The sequence below is a fragment of the Lepeophtheirus salmonis genome, chromosome 11 (genome assembly GCF_016086655.4).
Source record: "Lepeophtheirus salmonis chromosome 11, UVic_Lsal_1.4, whole genome shotgun sequence".
NCBI lineage: Eukaryota > Metazoa > Arthropoda > Copepoda > Siphonostomatoida > Caligidae > Lepeophtheirus > Lepeophtheirus salmonis.
Window position 1 is genome coordinate 19999709 of NC_052141.2, and position 25142 is coordinate 20024850.

The 25142-nt window shown below is 32.7% G+C and overlaps 1 protein-coding gene across 1 annotated transcript; it reads left to right on the forward strand.

Moving 5' to 3' along the window:
• The first annotated feature begins 21599 nt into the window (after positions 1-21599).
• On the forward strand, positions 21600-24552 carry Orc1 (origin recognition complex subunit 1). Its single transcript, XM_040721185.2, has 2 exons — positions 21600-21892; positions 21961-24552. The coding sequence occupies exon 2, from the start codon at positions 22093-22095 to the stop codon at positions 23986-23988; it is 1896 nt and encodes a 631-aa protein (XP_040577119.1). The 5' UTR covers positions 21600-21892; positions 21961-22092; the 3' UTR covers positions 23989-24552.
• Positions 24553-25142: the final 590 nt, after the last annotated feature.

Below are 25142 nucleotides of genomic sequence, written 5' to 3' on the forward strand. Positions count from 1 at the left end.
CAGACATTTATGACTTTAATTATATAGGATGATTGATTCTTCTTCTTTTGTATAGAGGGCGCTACCGAGATAATAATATAGTCTTCACAGAAGTACTTTTAATAAAATTTAAATAATGTTGTGACTTTAGATGATGTTTTCAACAAACTAAAGTACTTTCTGGCTCATCAAGTCAGATTAAACAGAAATATCGTCTGATATTATTCCTTCTTATATTCAACAAAGAGCGTTTAATTATTGAGTGAGTGTGAAAAAATGTAATGAAAAACGAAGAAAAGCACAAAAAATTTGTTAGCGTGTTATTTCTATATTATTAAAGGAAAATGTATATGTCTGTCAACACCTTATAAACCGGAGCAATGCCGGCTAATACCACTAGTAATATAACAAGAATGAACAAAAATTGAAAAAAAAATTCACGCACCAACAGTTTTTCTTTTTTTTTTAAATCCTATATCTATACTTTTTCTCAACAAAAATACCACCCCTAAATATATGTAAGTTCCTGGTAAAAATTTTCTTCGAATGGGTGCCAAGAATGTCTGCAAATGCTCGGATTCAACCATTTTGTATACATATTTCTAGCGTTAATTTTCCATATTGCTCCAGGTTTTACTGTCAGGCCTAGTTTTAGGAGGGAATTAGCCCCACTCCTTACTCTTGATTAGTGGCCCCGCATTGAATATAATTTTGTAAAGATGAAAAATAATAAAATATCAATTTTTTTAACTGAAATATGAACACAATTGATTAAAAAAGGCCATAGAAGACCTTGACCTCAAAAAAAAAAGATGATTCTAAATTATCAGGAAAAAAAAGAAGAAAATAACAAAGAAGACGTGAGCTGATAGAATGGATCGAAATCGGAAATCGATATATCACATAAAATATCCAATATCTGCATTGTATTGGTATCGGAGAAAATTCTAAGAGAGTTCGATATTTCTTCCGATATTTTAAATGATGCAATCACAAAAAAGGAGTAATTAATTTTCAATTTTTGTAGCAAGGGAATGCTCAATACATGGAGTACTCTCACTAAAATGTATGAATCAATGTATCTGTTATTTAGATAGTCTACATAAAGTGATCATACTGAGTAATGAATAGCAAGATACATTCTTTGACGTCGCAATAGCAGACGAGGGAGAAAAGATTGATGACTAAACAATCGGAAACATAGTATTTCCACCTATAATTCAACTCCAATGATTTTATACTATTAGTATAGCCGTTGTAAAAAAATATCAGTCTTAAGAAAAATCATTGGGCCTTTCAATCTATTAATGAGCATGTCTTTGATGATTCATGACCGGAATCAAACCTTTATATACACACTCATTAAATCTATTTCATTTAATTATCCAGGCATTAAATTTATACACTTTGGGAAAGTGAGAGGATTCAAGGTACCGAGCATACTACCAAATCTTGTTCATTTAAAGAATCAATAAATATTGATTATTGAATTAAATTAGAGTCAGAATAATCTCTCAAATCCATCATTATTTTTTTGAAAGACTAGATAAAATGACATTTATATTTTTAAATTGGGAAAAAAATTATTATAATTTATAAAATAGTTTCTTCAAAAATACTTGAATAACCTATGAACAACTCTAAATTCATTTAACTATCGTTGCGCATTATTATAATTGCAATGAACATTTAAAAAATAGAAATATTTGAAGAGCCATCTTTGTTTTTAACATACATTACTTTTATCATTTGAATGTTTTGGCAATCATTTTCTTCTTTTTGGACGGAATCAACTACTTCTTCCCATCCTCACTCTATGTATTTTATCTCTATAGTTGTGAATGACTCATGTATTTCTTAAAAAGAGTGTGGCACAAAGTTTGCCTGCTTCGTTCGTTAAATTAGATAAAAATCCAGGATCAGATGTATTCATTAGCAAGGCATGTCTAGTCTCTTTTCTTTTAAAATTGCTCTCTCTTTTTTTAAACGGTCATCTTGCTAACTTTGCTAAGCCTGGGTCTAAAAAATGAATCCGACCTTTATAGTAAATAATATTTTTTATTCAAATAAATTTGTCACTAACGAGTCAGCCTTATCGATCAAGTAAAGCATTAACCAACAAGGACATAAAAATGTATACTTGAAGCCTCACACTAGTGTCAAATGGTTCACGACATTTGTTCTTACAAGTATGTAGGGGTCCATAGTGAAGTCAATCACTCGAATCGACCACCTCCAACCACATCTACTTACCTGGCACATGCCTCCATGAGGAACTCCTTTCCATGATGGGCACTACATCGAAAATATAGAGTCAACAGTGGTACGTGCACGTTTATTGGATTCTCTCTCCAAGACACGCACCACATGCTTATCCAAGAGGTTCAAATCTGGCTAGCTAAGAGGCCACATTTCTTTTGAAAAAACATTTCCCTATTGGGACAAACTGCACTAAATTATAACATGACATCAGATCTGTTGATATCATTCATGCTCTCTTGCATAATTACCTATGGATTTATTTACAACCTCGGGTCCGTGGCCGGCACGGAGGTACACAATAATAGCCATACCGTATTGGGAGGGCATCACAAGGACTTTGTATTATTTCATACAGTTTTTGTCAGCTGAATCTAAGGACCACACTTTCATAAAACATAGATGTCAGGGTGATCAAGATATTGAGGTATAAACTTGTCCTGGATTTAAAATCCTCAGCCTCTAAACATCTCTTCTCTTTAGAGATATTTTATCTCTCAAAAGCTACTAATAAATATTTAGTGGCTTTTGCGGGTTTTTTTAATAAATAAATTGTATCCTTAAGGTATGAATCCGTTAGCAAAAGAAACCAACCGATTGTGACAAAACAAAACATATACTTTTAGGGTATTTTTGCTCAAAAAATCGAATTTTTTGAGCAAAAATTTTAAAAATCTATAGCTAGTCACGAAAATTTTTCAAACCACAGCTATTCACAAATTATGCTCTGCTGTATAATTTCCCCGAAGGACGGGAAAATATGTCATAAAGAGCAAAAATTCCTTAATTGGAGGGGGGAGTTACAAGCACCTCCAGTCCCCCACATGCGGACACCCTGCATCTATATGTGAACCCCGGTAATTTTCATCTCATCTGTTATAGAACGTCCATGAATTCAGACTTTGAATTGAATTAACAAAGTAAAATCTGTGAAGTATGTCTCCTTCATTGCATCACGCAACATTTCAAACGAAAAGAAACTAAAGAAAGACTCAAAATCTATTGGTATTTCTATAATTCTCCCAAATTATAGAAAAAAACTATTAAATAATTTTACAGAGCTACTAATTCAAATTAATGGATCTAAGTTCATAACACTGATTCGCAGAAAAGAAGCAGAAATGTCCAACGCGGAAAACAAAGAACACTGGCTATTTTTGTGTTTGTGAGGTAAAGCCTTGATACAAGTATTTTCATTACACTTCTCACATGTTTCCTTTTAAAAAAATAACTAATCCGACAGGATGATTAAATCTTGTTCATACACATTCTATAAGAATGAAATTTGAAACTTTGTATTTATTCTTTGAGCACAATAGACCTGAGTAGACCTAACTCTCTATCTCTCTGTTAATTATATATATGCAAATATTATTTAACACATGCATACAACAAAGTATGCTAATGCAGTCAATCTAGATCTGTTAAATTTAAATTAAAACGGAGCAAGGCTAAGGGACTGTCCACACGACAACGTTTTCAAAGCGATAGAGTATTTCTTTTATTCGGATTCAAATAAATTTGCGTCCACACGGGGAAGAAATCTGCTTAATCCAAATCGGTTAAGAATATTGATGCATTTATTTTTAGTATGATTAAAATATCATACTCAGAAGAAAAAAATGTCCACGAGTAAAAATCCTGGGACTATTGTGTTTACGGATAACGAAGTGGAGCTACTACTCCGATATACGTTGGAATACAAATCATCCAGTACTGCACTCTTATCTAATTAACAATTATAGTTAGATTGATGATATGAAAATGTCGTCATTGACCATTTCTCATGGCATTATTCAAAAAAATAACATCGCTGTACGATTTTCCACTCTAGAACCCGTTTTCAAATAATATTGTTTTCATAAAACGCTGGCTTTGTGTGGATACACGCCCAAAACGGAAAAATACTTTGCATTTTCATCAAACGGCCCCTAAAAATCCAAAAATTTCCCTACGAACAAAATTGGCTTACATAACTACAGGGTTTTATAATAATTTTTTACCTGTAATATACTTTGAGGGTACATTGTACAGGACGGGCAAGCTGTCTATGCCATCACTTTGACGTGATCTCTTTGGTAAACGTGGGCACGTAAGCAGCTCGCTTCTTTTTTTTAGATAGCCTGTTGAAACCTGCAGCATTTGGAAAAAATGAAATCAATTGACGTATTCGTTGTACCAAATATTTGGAAAAGGCACTGAGCCCTCCTTGGACTCCGCAACAGGAGTGATAAGATAACAATTGTTCAAATCTGGGATTCAGTTAGAGGTTTGTTTGCAAGGTTAGGTGGGAATTTGAGGTCTCTAAAAGTGATTTTGAGGTATCATTGGGAGATTAGGTCAAAAATTGACGTGACTGTGTCTGGACGCAGGCATTTGTGGCCAAAATAAAGCAAGTCATTGATGAGGATCCTGGGAAATCCATCAGGGTAATTGCTCGAAAAGTTGGCCAGTCATCCGATTATCCGTATCTGCATTCACCAGAACCTTCCTTCTTAATCATGCAAGATGAGAAAGGACTGAATTTTGACAAAAAAAGGCCTAGTAAAGCGTTTAAAGAACTCACATTTAAATATATCCCAGTTGACGAAAACCCAGTGGTATGGTTTCCATGTTTCCAAGTTAGGTTGTCGATATCTTGCAACTACAGGTCCATCAGTATCAAGCGAAATATTTTTTTTCACAGTTGGCGACATTGTAACTCCTTATCGGTTTTCTTATGCCAGGAAAATGTAGACAAGCTCATCTTTTTTGAAAAAAAAAATATATGTATATATTCATGAACAATAATATAATATAACCTGTGCAATGCTTCTTTTTTTTTTAGAGAAGTTAAGTTTTTTGGTACAGAAAAGAAATTACTGAACATAAAATATGGAAAAAATAAAAGACTATATTAGTTCTATTAAAAAAAACATTTGACAAAATACCGTACACAACCGTGTACTGTGCAGAGTGTACAGCGGTTCGTACATAAACCGTGGGCTTAGTGTACCATCCAAGTCATCAAATCCATTGGAACAATGGGTCCATATATTTGAATGATCCGACGAAAAGATTAATCAAATCGTCGATAAACTGCAGTCTCAGGGTGTAAACTATTATTTTTCAGTCTCACTTTATGGACTGTTATTTTTTGGGCTCAATATATGGGCCAATTTTTCCCCGTTCTCATTTAGGATATATGTATTATGATGAGAGATTGAATATCTTTTTTATCAAGTTCAACCGTCGTCATTGATGTTTTCATTATATTAAACAAGGATCTTACATTGATCATAAATATCTGGACAACCTTAAAATCAAAAAAAGTCCAACATACACAATATAAAATAAAACCTTAAAACTAAAATATATAGTAATTTGAAAGACAGATATACTAAAAATTTACAAATTCCTCATCAGGTCTACTAATATTCTTTATTAATTAAGACCGGAATAAGGGAACTTTAGGGTTTTCCCAGAGTTAATAGCTACATGAATGGTCTATTAACTTGATCATCCATTCCTAGAGATGCTCCAATCCGGAATTCAATATTCCAAGAGAAACGACCAGATGAAAATTCCTCTGAACTATCTCTCTTTAATCTTTGTATTATGTCATTGACCGTGTACACTATTTAAATCACATATGACGTCATAAATAATTTATATGTAAAATATGTCAAGACCAGGTGTGGGTTTTAATCCAATTTAAAATAATTCACTTTTTAAGGATATATTTGCAATTCAGTGCCATATTCTGCCATGATGGAACAATATCGATAGAAATCGAAGCTAATAATGATAGATCCATTGCATTACAGTATTTCAAAGATGTATAATAAATATTAATATTCCAATATAGATTAAAATCTTTTGGATGCACAAATTTCACGCAAAGAGAAATTAAAAATGGTAGCCCTGTAAATACTTATTTCAATCTACAGGGTTGATCTTATCTAGTGATACACTTTTTATTATTTTCAATCCGGAATGACATTGACGCAAAATCACGGAGGAGGACAGCATGACGTCTTATCTACGAACAGAGCAAAGAAGATTCTAAATTTTTCTCAACACCAACAAGATTTCGGTGAAAGTTTTGCTCAATGATTTTTTTTTTTTACCGTTGATGCCCATGTGATTAAACAAAAAAGCCGCTATATCAACGCAGAACATCCATACAGTGTTTCAGCTTTATTGAGAAATGTTTTAAGAACTAAAAAATCCAGAGACCATGACAGGTCAAGTCTTCCTTTCCACTTTTTGGAGAGGAGAGGAAGGAGCTACTCAATGCAGATGCTTACATCAAACTTCTGGTTAAGAAAGTGCTACCTTGGGCCAAAGAAAAGTTCGGGGACAACTTTGTTTTAAATCAAGACGGAGTACCATATCATAATACTCCTAAGACCCAGGCCTATACTTTCCGGACTTTTGGGACCTCAACATGTGATTGCCCTCCTCTATAGATACGAACCCCTTGGACTACTCTATCTAGGGGCGTCTGAAGGAGAGGGTATATGCTACTCCTCACAGGAGTGTCCAGTCTCCGGAGGCTTCCATCAAGAAGAAGTAGAACAAGCTCTTGTCTGACTACATTATCAAGGTCTACAAAGCCTCGTAAGAACCTGAGCAAGAATCAACCCTCGTGAATTACTCAAGGACATGAGCTCTGATCATATCCAAACAGATAAAAAACATACTATTTTTTAAGTATTTATTGATCATTAGTAATAAATAATTATATGACAATTTCTTGGAATGACTATTTGGGACATTTGGCTGAAAAATGATAATTAATTGATAAGGATTCGAACTACATACATTCGAACCACATACTGTTTTATTGTGTTTACCTATATAATGATCAATAATTAATATAATTAATAAAAAAATATTTTTCTGCAAAATCACAATAATTAGTTTATCCATATGACATATATAGCATATGAACAAGGGATATTTATCTTATTATTGTGTCATGACTGAGTCCTTCTTTTATTACTCTCACACGTAGTAAATCTCATGACGTCATTAGTATGATACAATACAAATACCAACCAATTATCACTTTAAATTGAATTGAAATATACAATTGCATATATCAATAATTTAAATGCTATCGGCTCCTTGTCCTAGAACGTAACATAACTTGTAACGTTTTATCTATTCCTATCTGGGTTAGAACACTACGTGCTCACTTCTCATGAGAATTCATCAAGGTTCAATTCTCTTTTAAATTTCCTTGTCCCTTGCAAAACTATCTTAATTAGGACAGAGCCTTATTTACTTATTTTTATTGTTGGATCAAAAATCATAGCGATCTCAGACCAGGCTAGGATTTCCAGACCAAACTCCAACACTAGACTAAATTAATTTACAAACAAAATAATAATTATATATTTCAGGGTTCTGTAGTATACACGATAATTTAGTATCATCTTGATATTCAGGTCCATATAGATTTAATACAAGCTTGAACCCGTTCAATCTTTTTCTGTTTGTTTTTGGAAAAGTTTCCCTTCGTCATTCGTACACTTTTTTTCCGTTCGTCATTCGTACTCTTTTTCCCGTTCGGATTTATTATGCGTAGATGAACATTTCTTTAAAAATGCACTCCCTTTTTTTAAAATTTTAATATGGCATGTTATGCCTTAGCTAAGCACACAGCAAAACTTGGACAGTTAATTAATGTTTCTTTTCTCCATTTCTCCGTCAGTAAAAATTGAGTCACTTATTTGTTTTATATCAATCAGTTCATCAATTTTTTTGAGTATGAAGCATCTAAAAACTTTTTTAAATTCACTAACATCTAATTTATTAATTACATTAGTTAAAATCTCATAATCATTTCAATTTTTTTTTGCAAGAATATTATTTCAATCTATATTCAACACAATCAATCATCTTATTGTATGAAAATTTCTTAATAAATATTTAAATCTAAATTGACCAAAAATCAATTAAAATCAACCTTTTGTAATTGATTTTTCTTTTAAATTGAAATGTAAGGTCTACATTAAATTGTTATTTTCTGATGAAAAAAACCATGGAATTACACCCCAAAATTTCAATACATACACCAAAAAATCTCAATGTTTATCCAATTCAACTCAGAGACAAAGTAAATAATCAACTACTTAAAACAAAAAGAAATAAAGACGACAATGATTCGAGTAGAAAAATTTACAATTACTTATCCTTTGTAATTATCATTAGACATGATGGATTATTTATAGTAGAAAAGAGTGATGGATTGACAAACAAGGATAAGATAAGGCAAGAGCACAATTCCATCGTTAGTCCAACAGAAAATCCTTTTTATAGTAATAAATATTAGATGTTTTGATTTTAAAAATTAAAAAAGAACATCAATTTCACCCAAAAATGAACAATAACGCTGTATAGACCTCCTTTAAATATATTAAGGCGAAATTGTCCTTGGTGCAAAATGGCGAAATGTCCTAAAACAAAATAATTCAAGGCAAAACTAACAGACACCATTTAAAAACGGATTTATTAAAACTGGAATCGCCAAAAACTAGTTCCATAATCTACAATAATCGATAGTCTAACTCGATAATTCACAACTACATATAAAATTAGATGTATTGTTTATTTGACTTTCTATCTTTTTCTATAAAATTACCATCCCTCTACATGGGACATTCTACATTTCAAGTGTCCCCATTTTTTGGAAATTTTAATAATGTTTAACAAAGATTTTTATAATCTTTGGTGAGGGTATTTATCCGGATATGAAGGAACACTATTATTGAAATTTTAAACTTATGCAAGCATGAGGGCCCGTTACGGAGACCCTCAAAGATTACTCCTTTTTGAAGGACGCTTGAATTTCAGTAGAACGTAATTCTACTTAGACTATATTGATTTAAAAAATGTTTGTTTTAAAATACTCACAAGAGCAAGTACTTTAATTTAACTTTTATTAAAAAAATAATATTTACGCAAAAAATACTATGTAAAATTGCCAATTTTTTGTTAGAAGTTTAACAACCCACTCATACATTATAACAAAACAATAAATAAATATGGAATCTTAGTGGAATCATCTTCCTTTGGGCCTATAATTGAAAAAGGTCATATTTGTCATAATATTACTTATTTTTCTTTTAAAAACTGATGATTTTTTTTTCTAGTATGCCAAAAGGGAAGTTGTTGACATTGTAGACTTTTCTGAAAATTACAGCTTTGTAATCCAGGATGTTTCAGAGGATTGTCATCAAAAATGAGGAGAAACTCTTAAAGAGAAGGTTGAAGATCGCAACCATTACTGAGTGAGTACCTAGCAAATTCAGCCATTATATGTCGGAAACTGATGTATTACTTAGATGTTGTAAATAGCCGAGGATATAATTCAATTGTTGGTTAATAAGAAGTAATTCACCTACTATGGAATGCTCACATGTTACGTAACAGTGAGATATAAAGGCCAATGGGGACTTCTTTGTCAAACCAATCTGGACAGATGAAATAATGAACTCACTTCTCCAGCCTCCTGGACCCGCAACTAATCTTAATTTCCCACGAAAAACTGGAAATAAGTATATAATTTAAATATTTTGACAATTTATAATTTGGATATTTCTGACAATTTATGTCTGTTAATCGAGTGATGGGTTTCGCAAATCCAAAGCCAGGTTATTGAACAAATAATAAACATTTGTGGTTTAGTAAGATACTAGCAAAGGCGTTGCTCAGGGCAAGGAGGGAGCGGCAAATCACACTGACGATAGTCAATATTATTTCTTCTTAATGTTAAGATCCCTTCAAAGCGGGAGAGTATTGTAAATTGTATAATAAACTTCAAATGACACGCATACACATATATATATATATATACATGAAAAAAAATTGTCTAAATGAATGATGATCTTTTTTAAATTTTTGTCAAATCAAAATCCCCGATGAAAATGGCAAAAAACTTTTTGCACTAATTTTCCAAAAAAAAGTTAGAATCTAGCATTTATTGGAATTGTAAAGAGGAACACAAACCTATCAAGAATTTTTTCGTACTTGCAAAAACAAAAAAATATGGAGAATAATGTCGTCGAAAAAATAACACTTTATAACTGGTTATTTTTTTTTTTTTTTTGCAAATATTAACAAAATTATTTTATAAAATGTTCCAAAAATTGAAAATACTGTAAGGCTGGGTTTCGAATTGAATATTCTAAATTAAACTTTTTCTGGTAGTTCTTCTAAAAATTTAAAATTGACAAATGATGAAAAAAAATGAAGAAAATAAAAAATTGACTTGTGATGAGGAAAAAAAATCGAAAAATAATTCAGAAAATGACATATATTTTAGTTAAATATTAATTTTTATGTGTCAAATTTAAATGCAAACGAATTTCCAAAGAAATATCTAATAACTTTATATTATTTGCTAATGCAATATTTCTTTTGGACCTGAAAAAAACAAAATAGCAATTTTCACTGATTTCCCCACGATATCTTTTATCATTTTGAATAAATTTAAAAAAAGTGTTTATTTGTATTAAAAAAAAATCAGCACCCTTCTTAGTCCGATCCGATTTAAAAAAAGCACCCATACAAAGTTTTAGCTCCTTAGGTCCAACGGTGTTGGCAACCATATCGACACACACACCCCAACTGTATTTTATATATATATATACAAATAGAATATCTTTAGTTATAGAATATTTATTTTGATATCAAATTAAAATTGATCAGTTAGTCATAGAAAAATTGAAAATATAGAAAATATCCATGAAAAAAATTAGTCATGCTGAGACAGTAATATTAATGATCAACTGAAACAAATGATCTTCCTGTACGCGGAAGAATGGCTTTGTCAAAAAGCCCAAACTGGATACCGGAGGAGTTAATGAAAAAAACCCAGGCTAATCCCCTCAGGTCTATGAGGGCCTATACCAGAGATCTTGGGGTTTCACACCAGACAGTCAAGAGAACTAACGAAAAAGAGGGTAGAAAGAGCCTTATGAGTGTGGAGAGGCTACCTATTAAACCTCCAATGAAAGAAACCTATCTCCTCCGTTACAAAACTCTTTAGAATTAGTTTTTGAACTATCTTTTGACACTTTTGGCCACCCTAGAGTTCTGATGACAAGCCCCCTCGGCCACACCTTTTGAGTGCATGTCGAGGGAAAGGCCTGCAGTGTCCCTCATCCAAATATCGAGGTCCTCAAAGCCACTTTCAGTCAGCACTGGGAGCCAATGACAGAGTACTACATCCATAGCAGGAGTCAGGCCTTCAACCCCCGCCTGGAAGCCATAATTGCCGCTTAGGGAAGCCATATTAACGATTAAGAGAGCTGATACTATCATCTTTTTATAGTATTAATTGTGTTGAAATTCTATTGTTCATTAATAAATTATATCCTTTTGAAGTTTAAAGTGTTCAAATGTTTATATTTTACTCTGTAAAATAGCAAAAAAAGTGTTTAGTTTATAACATCACAGTTATTATCTCCCCCCTCACTTTTCAAAAGCGGTATGCGCAGCTTACTTTTTTAATCCTCCCTTGCATTTATATATTATAGAAACAGGGATGAATAAAACTTGTACCACAGGCATGTAAAAATACAATGAAACAGAAATTGAACGTAGTAGTCATCCTGACAATTTGAAGAATGTTTTGAAGGGAAGCAGTGTAGGGCGTTACATTATACATATTAGCTCCAATCAGGCGTGACAGAAAGGAAACACAGACTCATTCCTCTCCGTATGTAGTAATGACATATAGATTGGAACGACTCCAATGTCGATTCTCAATTCTACTACGTGCCAACACGCACTAGTTAGTGATTAGACGATCCCTTTTCAAGAATTAATCAATAATGACGACAGCTTAGGAAAATAAAAAAGCTTGTTCAGATGGCCAACTAGAAAAAGATGCTCCCGCATTCAAGATCATATTTTATAGATGTCTATTGAATACTGAACTATATTCTAGGAGACTGAAACTAGCCCCGAGCCAATCCTAGGGTGAAGGGTATTCAAACATATTTTAAGGACCCTAAACTATTTATTCCACCCCCTCCTTCTTAACAATCCTCTCGATCCATTTCTTAAAAGATTGGATTGAATGTAAAAAAATGCAAGGAAATTGGATTGCAAGGTAATGTTACTCAGACTTGAAGGTTCTCCCATGGGGATGGAACAAACAAATATGTTTCGATATTTGTCGTAAATAATATTAAGTGAATTTATTATGTGTTAATATTCAACATGAAGTTTGAAGAAAAATACAGGCAATTTTCCTCCAGGGCAACCTTCCACGGTCAATTTTCCTAGTTCCTTTTTTACATAATACTCAGCGTTATATATCACAAGTCTTGCGAATATTCCAAAATAAAAGAAACTACATAGAAATGAACGCGGTCAGCCTAACAATTTGAAATATGATGGGGAGGATAGGAGCTTAGATGTGATAACGTTTTATTAGATCAGCTGTAAGCTGTTGGGAGAAGAAGCAAATAAACAGAAATCCAAATCCGTTTAAAGCAAAGAAATAGAGGTTGAAGTTACTCTGATATCGATCCTCAATTATACTACGAGTCTATTATATCAGCTGGAATGAGTCGAAGGAAATAAATACAACCTCACCCCTTATATAGCAAAGTCATAGAGGCAGGATTTACTCCGATGTCTGTCCTCAGAGTCCAACAAGGACAAACACTTATAACTCATGTGCAAAGATGTAAAAATAATTGAAAACAGAAATGAATTTGTCAATCCTGACAATTTGAATAATGTTGGGAGGGAGAGTAGCTTAGCTGTCATGTCGTATTATTAAACCATTTAATACACCTTTGTTTATACTTTTTCCTCATTTTCATCTATATTTATCAATATTTTTTGGGGCTTTAACCTGATGAAAATTATAATAAGAAACAGGTCCATAAAATATTTTTTAATTATTTGTCTGTAAAAATCCAGCTGTTTTGGCCAGGCTTAATTTCATATGTAATGTTGTTCTCTTTTATAAGGAAAATTGCCTGTCAATTCATTTAGAATGGTTATCATTCTATTCTGCAGACGCAAGCCATTCCTATTGGGTAAAGATTAATTGGGTTTTCAACAAGACAACGACTCAACACATACATTCAAGCTCTCCAATTTTGGAAAAGAAAGAAGCCCCATCTTATATGTATGTATATTGTACAATGGGCAGCTCAATCTCCTTATTTGAAATCAATAGAGCTATTGTGGGAACATCTGGACAGAAAAGATTTGGAAAAGTGCCCACAAGTAAGTAGAACATTTTAAAGAATGCTTGGAATGATATAACACCTGCCTATCTTGAAAAATTAACATCAAGAATGTCAAAAGTCCTTAAAGCATTTATAGCGGCAAAGGGAGGATTTTTTGATTAAGCTAAAATTTAAAAAAAATAATTTGATTTTTAACAAATAAATATTGCTACCCATATTGAACCTAAATTTTTCTTCATTTTAATAGCCTAATTACTGTGTTACCTCATAACAAAGTCATAGGTAGTTATACAAAAAAAAAGTGAAATTATATTTTTGCCAAACTTTTTCTTGCCAGTGTATAATAGCAAAAGTAACCACTAACCAGTATTGCATTGTAACCCCCCCCCCTTTTATATTATCTTTTAATACGACACGCTCGTTGCTTCATTGATAGTTTCCGGTAAGGAATGTTGATATATCTAATCTTATTATTAGAAAGGGGAAATGAGCGCGCATTCCGTTTGTAAAATTAATTCATCCTATTAATTTGTACCATTTGCGTATACAAAATACAATTTGTACATGAGGCCTGCTCAACAAATAGAATTTTAGATTAAACATTGCACTGGTTTCATGTGGAGGCAAACCCAAAATATATAAATATTCTGCACTTTCCTTTAAAAAAACAAACAAAAAAAAAAAAAACGTTTCCTTGTGAAGGACGCCTATGTCTTATCAAAATTAAATGAGGATTTATACCTGTCTTTTTTTTACTCAAAAACAGATCATTAGAACTATAACACAAACAAAAGTTTGTTACATAGAGTAAAACAATTACTTAATCCTCTTTTAATTGGACTTTCTTTTTTTTTTTTAAATATTATAATGCCGAGCATAGTGAGGCCCTTCCAAATTGTATTTTCAATCTTGATAAAAATGATTTTTTTTTTGATCCACGATCACTAATTTTTTTTTATTAAAAGATGCAGTAAAAGTTCCTACTCAGTTGACCGCATTAGTTTTCATCTTTTTTTTTTAAATTTCTGCCATAGTTAGAGCAATAAAATTGCCTTGGCGTATGAAAATAACCTACAAGGTCATCTAAGTCACACATCTCGATCAAATTACGAAAAAAGCTAAAATTCTTTACTAAGTGAACATAGATACCAGGAATACATTTTGAGTTATTTTGCATAAATAATTTTGATAGATATTTTTCTAATATATATATAAAAAGTATGTTAAAAGTTTTTTATTCTAAAATTGTCTTTCTGAGCAAAAAAAGTTAGGAAGATTTGATGATCCACGTATAGTGTGGATCCTTTTTTTTTTTTTTTTAGATTTTCAAAAAGGAAAGATTAAAATGTCCTTATTCCTTCTTTTTGAAGCAAAGGTTTTGCACAGATAATTCACATACCATATGACGACTTTTCCGCACTAGTTGAAAATCCAACTGGTCTACTACTCAGAACTCTGCTTTGTTCTTCTGCTACAGGAAAGTTCATGTCTCCTCTTACACTATGAACAAAGGAAAGTACTGTCATTAAACATGAATGACTGTTGGTCCAAGGGGTGCTAGATATGACTGTTCCAAATAAGGCTGGATGACAGGTGAATCATTTCAGAAATGTTTTCAGTCAATATTTATCAAAGAAACTAATATTTTGACAGGCCAGTTCTTCTCACCTATGAGGAACATAAGAGTCATATCACTTTGAACACTCTAAAATTCCTCATGGACAATGATATTACGATTTACTTTCTACCCGGAACACTTATCATGCGCTGCAGTGTAGGGCAATAAAACGTGGACTGTTCATCAACAGTAATTTTATGATTAATATAGGAAGGTTAAGTGATTATTTTTTGACATTCTGGTTGAGTCTCCTTTTGTGCTTAAAGAGACTATAATAAACATTTCGTAATCCCATCATCGTGAAAGAGATCCCCCCAAAATATTCTCCAAAAGTTATCCCCTAAAAGGGGGATAACTACGTCTGGACTCAGAACTGTGTCCTCTCTCAAATATCTGCCAAATGACAAAAGTTCTGCACCGATAGCATGGGTGGATTCTGGTTAGGGATGGGTACGGGATACACGCCACTCATTATCCTTATCTCATATCAAGAGCATGGATATTCATCTAAAAAATCAAGTTAATGATGAATACATCAAGTCAAACTTTAACTCTGATCTCACAAAGATGCTTATTGCATGTAATATAACCTTATCCATTGCTAATCATCTACGTTCAAAAAATTTATGAAGAAATACAAGGGTAAACCTATCCCTTCCCGAGGAACCATCATTAAATTAATGGAGGATGTCATTTATAGAAATACATATAAAAATGTTTTGAGTCATCCACACCAAATGACGATCAAGTTATCAGTAAAAAGTATAAAATATTTACTAATTTCGAAATGGAACTCTGAATTACGTACTATCTAACAGTAAGTATTCAATTTTTTTTAAATCTAACCCTAAAATATGATTTTATTTTAGCTAAACATATCAAGAATTATGATACACAACTCATTAAATAGCAAAAACAACTGCTTAAATGGTCACAACAACGGGGGTAGTAGCTTTGGATGGTTCGAAACTGGTTTGTCTGAGACTAGTTTCCTCACTTAAAGACTTGAGTATGATCATTAGGTTTTCGAATATTACATAGTCAATAAATATTACTTTTTTTATCACCTAAGGCTTAGCTATGGTTGATAGGCTCCAAGAAATGGTGTTCAGAAAGCTCATAAAAGGCAAAAACAAATGCTCAAATGGTCACAACAACGGAGGTAGTTATATTGGGTGTAGCATTATAATTAGCAATTGTGTATATCCTTCATGATAATAGTATGTTGTTATATAAGCATAAATAACGGGGAAAATATCTTTTTTTTGATGCTCTTAATAAGAAGTAATATCGCCGGACATTACTACATAATTAGTTTTTGCTCTAAATCTTTAGGATGGATTTATTTCTATCATTTTTTTTATTAGTATATTTATTGTCTAATTTTATGATTTTGACATTTACTTTATTATTAATAATTATTTAGATCTCATCGATAGAGTGTGCACAATTGTATATAGCAACTTCCACATTAGGAAAAAAGGGTGATGGTCTTTTTGATTAAACTCCACTCTGGCTAGTGTTTAACAACTTAAAGTTATGACATATTTAACTCCAGTGTCAGAACAAGAAAATATTATTTGGATCAATCTATTATTTCAATATTCTGTATTTATAATTTATTGATTATAATTGTTTAATTTTGTATATTTAACATAAATGTATGATGGTATATTTTTGATTATGTAGATTATATTTAATTAAAGCCTTCTTTTTTAAACTTGGAAATTCAAATATATTTCGAAATACTCTACTTTGTCGTTCCATTAGCTATTATTCTGAGAATAAGGTTCATAATGAATTACAATTTCATGGAGTGTGACGTTATAAAATCTACTGTAACGGATAAAAAACGTCTAAGTCAATTATACGTAGTATATCTTCATTAAACATTTTGCTAATAAATACTTTCGTTATACCCGCAAAAATCATAATAAAGGAGGCAGCTGATAATCACATCAGTATTTTAAACAATGATACCATATGTATTTTTTCGCCCTTCTCCTTGCACGCGTTTTTCTCTACAATATATCAACTTTAGATATGGATGAGTATGGTGCCTATGGATTAGAAATGACGTCATCATGATAAATATTTAATAGTGAGAAGAAATAGAATCTGTTGATATTATTTATACCTTGGAAAATACAAGTAAATCCCGTCATTACTCCTCTTCTTCACCGTCTATTTGTATTACAACTCACACCTACTTCTTCTCAATCATCGACAATCATCAATTTGATAATCCCCTTTTTTCTTCAAAATTCAAATCTACGTAAACAATAACTCTAAGCTAATTGCTCGGGCCCCTCACTCCCTCCTCCAGGATCACTTACTCTCCCTTCCTTCAAGCTCAACTCTGGATTGATCCTACAAGTTACAACAATCATCATCATGCTGGAACTAGTAATAGATTTATAAAATATATCATTCAACAAAACTCTTTTAACAAAAGAACTGATTCACTAAAATAATTGAATCTTTAAAAGAACAAATCATCAAAAGAACTAAATCTTTAAAAGAAGTGATTTACAAAAAGAACTGAATCCTTTTTAGATTATTCGTATTTCGTACATTCAGGTAGCAGTTTACTTGAGTCTACTGGAACTATTGAATGAAAAAATTATTCCACAACCGCTTCCTTGAGCATCATAATATCCAAAAACATGTCCCAACCCACCTATTATGCGGATTTTCTTGGCTAAAGATAATTTAGTAACTAAAATAAACCCTTACAAATATTGGGTTAACTAGAAGACACGTTAATGATGTTATATCATTATTCATTCAATATGGAAGTTTTAAGATATAAGGAAAGTCAACCAGCTTGTATTCCTTAATACATATTTGGATTCAATGCAGTTTGATCCAAATGAATACATAATGTGCAATATACAAAACCATAGAGGGTATGACTTGACGCAATATAAAATACCATAGAGGGTATGACTCGACGTCATATTTTGAAAAGACGCAACTTCTTCAAATGCTATTAATTTATATAACTAATACTCAATGCTACATTCTTCCTCAGTAAAATTGTAATTTGTCCTAGGAGAGAATAAGATTGTAATCTCTACTAGTAGAATTATTGATTCTCCTAGGGGAGATCATGATCTTAATCTGTCCTAGGACAGATTACGATCATGATTTCTCCAAGGAGAATCAACGAGTCTACTGGATTTCAATCTCAACTGTGACATATATATGAAGTAAAAAAAAAATCAGTGGGATTTTTGCCTTTTCTTCAAGATTGTTATTATATTGACGCACCACATATGCACATACACTATCGTATGTACAATATCAATGATTGAATGAGGTCAACTCGTCAATGAACTTTCAGTATTCATCTACTTAAAGAGGGGAAAAAAGGTGTTTTATATTAGGTATTAAGCTTCTCCAATGGCAATAAGGAGGCTATATTATAATATATGAAACAAAGCCACACTCCTGCATATTTATCTAGGTACATAGAACGTAGAATGTTTTTGAAATACATATCGGCATTGGGTTCTTAGTATGCAGTTTTTAGGTTATACACAAGTGAACAATCCCATATTTATAGATTTTGTGTGAGTGAAGTTCATCTTTCCAAGCCTCTTCTTTATTATTTCTTTTTATTTGGCGTTAGTCTTTCTAAAGCACTATTACGTAATCCCATTTATATATATTATATTGTTAAATTTCTGAGCAGTGTAGCTTAAGGGATTATCCTGAAAGAACTCCTAGCTATACATATAGTGGCCAGGACTCCTGAATCATACAAATCCAGTTCTCTGCTCAATTCATACGACTTTTATATGTGTAACTTGCAATGCAATACACATCATAAAATAAAATATGACGTCGCATAATAATTATTTATGACTGTTTGATGTATAAGAATACCCACAAAAAAAAACCTGACTTGATCTTAAATTTTAAACAATGAAATGGAGTCAAATTTCTGTTGAAAAAATCCAATTATTCCGTCTCATCATTTTCTTATGATATAAACATTGCATTGTGCTTGGATTTTTCCCATTTATAATGCTTATGAATTTTGTTGGGAGACTAGTACAATGCATCTACAGATTAGTGTTGCCAGACATTAAACACTTCCATATAGAGCCTTTTCACGACGTAATAAATTGCATCATACTTGAAGGAAACGCAATTATTGGTCCTCAAATATTTCTATTTTTACTGCATAAAATGAACATATTTCCGATAAATTTACATAAAACTCCATCAAATGTCTTTAAGAATAAAAAAAGACTTCCCATCTGCATAGACACCATTGATAAACACTGATATTTGAACATAATCAAAGGACTATGTACTTAAGTGCCCAAAAAATGACTAGATTTGTATAATTTTGTTTGATTGTTGATCGATTAGAGACGAAATAAGTAAGATAATTAAGAGATAAATATCTTATTCTCTCCATTATAATAGTTAATTTGTATCTACAATATAGAAATAAGATTTTGTAACGACGTAATTACATATTTTTAATACATTTTAGAGTAAGATATATAATAATTTAACTAATAGAGGAATATATTTTTGATAGAGGGCTAAGGTCCCATTTTGACATGATCAAATAGTTGACTACTTTCATTAATATAAATGAAAAGGAGGTTTTCATTTTTATACACTTTGGTTCTTTAGGCCCCCAAAATCCCCGACATTAGCAATACCAACGTCACGTTAAACACTCTATATGAACTTTTTAGAACCCCACCGACGTTGAACGACATTAGTTGGCAACAAAAACGTACATATTATTATTAGATATTTCTAAAAGAGGGTATAGGTCCATTTTAATTGCGCTATTAGTAAGGAACAAATATGTACACTATACAGAGAGTGGATACAGAAATAGAGAGAGAGAGATGCTGCCTGCCCTTCTGTTCGATATTATTAATATAACAATCCTAATAATATAACATAGATACCACATTAGTATTACAGAACAGTAACGAATGAAGGCGTCGTCTTCTACTACACTACCACAGTATCGTGCATTGTAATTTACAGTACTACTTACTCTAAGAACGCTCACGACAAAGTACTTTTTCTGTGCTCCTTCCTATCAACAAAAACTTTTTTAATTTTTTCCAATTGAGCAAACAGAGTAGGGAGTATCAAATTGCTAAATGTAAAAAAAAAAAGAAAAAAAGGAATTAGAGTGGGGTATTAACAGAGACGCTCCCAGAAGGGGCTGTTATATTTTACATAATAACTTGCAGCTGCGCCTGGTGCTCAACGAAGGGTGGGTAGTTCTGCCCCTTCTTCTTCTGGCATCATTCATGCTCTTAGTTCTCACACACACACACACAAAGACTAACAACACATACCCTGACCTTGAACGAGTCAAATAATGAATAATAAGAATTAATTTTAATAAGAATGAATATCTAAATAAAAAATTATTATTCATATTATTTTTGTGAAAAGTTTCTTCAAAATATTGAATTTAAAAATTGTCAGAGAGCTGCATTAGAAGTACATATTTGCTATTTTGGCTTTTAACGTTACGTAGCATTGCAGTGCTGCATGCTTGCGTGAATGTATTTACAAAAGAAGAGAGAACGAGAGGAGAAGAAGAATTGCAATAAGATTTGCTGAATTATTAACTGTTGTTTTCGTAATGCATATATTTTTTTATGTACCTTTCCTCTCCGAGTACTCTGCAATAAAAAGGGAAAAATATTAGTTCTTCTATTTTTTTGCACAGACATCCTCAAGGTCATTCTGAGGTTATAAATAGATATAAAAACGCATTCGAAAAAGCTGGTGAATACTATAAAAGTCCGACTTATATTCCTTAGAAATGGCTTAACAACAATTTGGCTATAAAATAAACTAGCTTTGTCAGTTACTACGATTCTACTCCCAGATTCTCTTTCTCTTTTGGAAATTTTTCCTATTTTACAGTGATGGGATTTTGAAAAAGCATTATTGATGTACTCTATACGTACCTGATAGGCCAGGGAAGGGGGAGTTTACAGGTAGTTGAATAGGTATGATTACTATGAGACACAGAGAGAGAGAGAGAGAGAGATCAAAAGTGCACGTTGGTTTCCAAGTCCACCGACAGGAATGTAAGATATCACATATGTTATTAAGAGCAAGGCCAGCCATCAACCCTCTTTGATTATTAACCAATGAGATCCCTTTATGACAAAGAAGGGAGGTTAAATGTCAGACATTTTAAAATTCCAGGAGTACCAAGGGAAAGTTTAAAATTCTAAGGTTGATTATGAGTCTTATGAAAGAGGGACTGAACCTTTTCGGCATTTTGGAGACCTAACCAACCATGTTTTACAGCAATGAAAATATTGGACAACTGTATCATGTCAAAATGTGGCCCACAAATAAAAGGATTTTTACCCTACTGTCCATCAAAAATATATCACTCTTATCAATCTTAGTTTTATTATATATCTGAGCCAAATGTGTATAAAAAATATGTTAGTACACCGTTATACAATCTTATTTTCATAGTGTAGATAAAATTGAACTAGGACAATGGAAGGAATAAGATATTTAGTCATTTTTAGTACATATTACTATGAATATTCAAATATCAGTGTTAATAATTGACATTAAGCAGTATTCAATGGAGATGTTAAGTCTGTTTTTTTTTTACTCTTTAAGCATTTCATCAAGATTTATTGCAAATTTGTGCATTTTAAGTTGTACAAATATCACCCTTTGAGCTCCCAAAATGGCTTGCCCTTCAATTATGATGCAATTTATGACATCAATCAAACTGTCTATTAATTAATAGATTTTTTTTTTTTATTTAAAAGAGAAAAAATGTATTAATTATACTAATCGCGTATATTAGTTTACTATCCTAATAAAATTAAATAAGCTACTAATTCTTTCATTCCCTTTCTCTCCCAGATGGCGTTGCACTGTGACGTCATTATCTTCCCTTCTCTTTACAAGAATGTGTTCGTGAGTTTTCCCGCGAAATAAATATCATCTCAATAATATTATTTAGTGATAGACAATAAGTGAGTCCAAATTGTGGGAATGACGAAGGAAGCAATGTTTTCCCCTCCGAAAAACTACTCCGTATCGTCTTCTCCTCTGACCAAGGCCTTATCCATTCGGTTGGTTCGTACTCCCTTGAAAGAGATTGTGTCACAGAGCTCTCCCAAGAGGAAAAGGGCTTCGCCAGGGGAAGAAACTCCGGAGAAACGAAAAAAAAGAGCTGTTGTGGAGAGACGAAGCTCTCGAGCTCGTACCCCTGTCTTCACTTACGACCTTAATCTATCTCCAGATGAAAACATTACGCCTAAAAAGACCAAGAAGCTTTCCCGAAGATCCCTGACTCCTTCTGTGTCATCATCTCAGAGAACAGCAACGAGGCGTACGCAATCCGATAAAAAGAAAGTGCTGAGTCCCATTGGTGAAGGGACGAGTACTCCCCTCAAAAAGAATCCTGCTGTCAGACGAATCATCCAGGATTACCCTGGCCCTCCCACACCCCGCACAAACAGAAGGAACCTACGAGCACCCTCCGTCTCTCCTGGAAAGAAGTTCACTTTAAGCCGTATCGACTTAGATGATCTGGATGACTTGGATATTGATGACAGTGATGAAGATACGTTTAAACCTGTCAGATTATCAGATGACGAAGATGACTTTTCTCCCCAGAGTAATGATAAGAAATCCAAAAGACGATATACTCCTTCTAAAACACGAAAGTTACCTTCTAAAAAACCATCCACCCAAAAGAAAAAACTTCCCTCAAAGAGAAGTAGCATGACGCCCAAAGTCCCTGTCAGAAAAGTCCCTCTTCCTCTTGACGTATCAAATATTCAAGAGGCTCAACTGAGGCTCCATGTCTCTGCAGTCCCAGACTCACTCCCTTGTAGGGAGAAAGAATATGAAGAAATATACAACTTTACAGAAGGGAAAATCATTGAAGAGTCTGGAGGTTGTATGTATATATCCGGAGTTCCTGGAACAGGGAAAACAGCAACTGTGAAGGAAGTCATTCGTAATTTAAAGTCAGATGAAGTCATTCCGGATTTTACCTTCATTGAAATTAATGGGATGCGACTCACAGAGCCCAATCAGGCCTATGCACAAATTTGGAAGGATTTGTGTCCTCACGGACAAAATGGTTCTAAAATAACCACGGATCATGCACAGTCCCTCCTAGATAAAAAATTTAGTACTAAATCCGAGAAACCCATTGTGTTGCTCGTAGACGAACTGGACATGCTATGCACGTCTCGCAGACAAAACGTTCTCTACAATCTCTTTGACTGGCCTAACCGTAGCGGCTCCAATTTAGTGGTGCTTGCTATCGCCAATACTATGGATTTGCCTGAGAGAGTGATGCTTAACCGTGTGTCTTCACGACTTGGACTAACGAGACTCACCTTTAGCCCCTACACACATCATCAGCTCCAAGAGATAGTTGCAACAAGGCTAACAGGTCTAGAAATCTTTGATAAAGACGCAGTGCAACTAGTATCTCGTAAAGTAGCATCACTATCTGGAGATGCACGTCGAGCCCTAGATATATGTCGACGTGCGACAGAGATAGCAGAGAGAAGAACGGCAGAGCTTGTGAGTTTAAGTGACGTGGCGGATGCTCATAAGGAAATGTTTTCCTCTTCTAAAGTCATGGCCATTCGATCCTGCTCCACCTACGAAAAAATATTCCTCAGAGCCATAATTTCCGAATTCCATCGTACAGGGATTGAAGAAACATATTTGGATCGTGTTTTGCGAGAGTTTGGTGCCATTCTTCACTACGAAGGTCTCGCACTCACATCATTAGCGCAAGGGGTCGATCTAGCATATAGACTCTCCTCCTCAAAACTGATCATTGCGGAGCATGGATGCAAGGCACTCAGTATGAAAATACAGCTTCATGCCTCAGTGGATGACGTTCAATTTGCCCTAACATAGCTTAACATATAATATAATAATGTATATCGCTCTTTTATAATTTATTTTTATATTTCTTATATATTCATCTACTAAATACTTGGACATATTATTTGTAATAATAATATTCATAATTTTATAAAGCTATTTAGTTTTTTGCCAAAAAAAAATAATCATTTACTTATTGACACGGTATAATCTGTTGTTGAATGAAGAGTGAACATATATATATTTAGGTATATGGTACTACATTTGTACATATATTATATATTTTTTGTCCTATGATTGATTAACGGAAAAATAAAAGTCATCCTCATCTGTTGAAAGTAAAAAAAATAATTTCTTTTTAGTTATAAGATCCTAATGAATTTACGTGGAACACATATAAGAGTAATTAGTTAGTAACTTTCATACTTTGGTAATTAGCCTCTAGTGTACAAGTATCAGTAGTCGGGAGTCAAACGGGCAACACAGATATACTCATAATATGCGCGTTTCACACATGTTTTATTCATTCTTCATATCATATATGTATATAAAAATAACGAAATTTGAAAAATACAATTTTTACACGAAAAACAAAAAGATATTCCTATTTGCACATTTCTCTGGGGAGTGGGAACAAAACATGACAGAACAATCTGTTCGTAGGAGCCTCTTTCTTCTACTGCTATATGTATAATTAATTAAATCAATAACTAAACTATGTACAGAAAATAAGGGAAATATAAAGAAGAGATTTTCCTTTAGAATAGATTGTAGTTCAATAATAATAATAATAATGTAAGATAAACAGCGACAATGTAGATCAAACATATATATTAATACAATATATGTAGTTGTAGTAGAAGTAGTAGTAGAAACGGTGTGGCGAGGGAGGGAAGGGGGTAAAACAGGCCAAGGAGAAGGGAAAAAAAGGAGAGTAAGCATGCATTACTGCCTTTTTTTAATGCATACCACTGAGAATATTGTAAAGGAAAAACAAGAATGTATGTATCAATAAATAATAATTATAATTAAAAGAGTATTTATGGTGTAGTCATAATGACAATGCTGGATGAGGTGGAGATGAAATCATGTGGATACATCATTAGGAAATGTTTGCATTCATATATTAAATATATATTCACCAAGAGGAGTCACTGATTAAATATTGTTTTTAACTGTTTTTAAAT

Excerpts from the sequence above, each read along its gene's own strand:
- Orc1 (XM_040721185.2), top strand. The coding sequence starts at position 22,093 with ATGACGAAGGAAGCAATGTTTTCCCCTCCGAAAAACTACTCCGTATCG.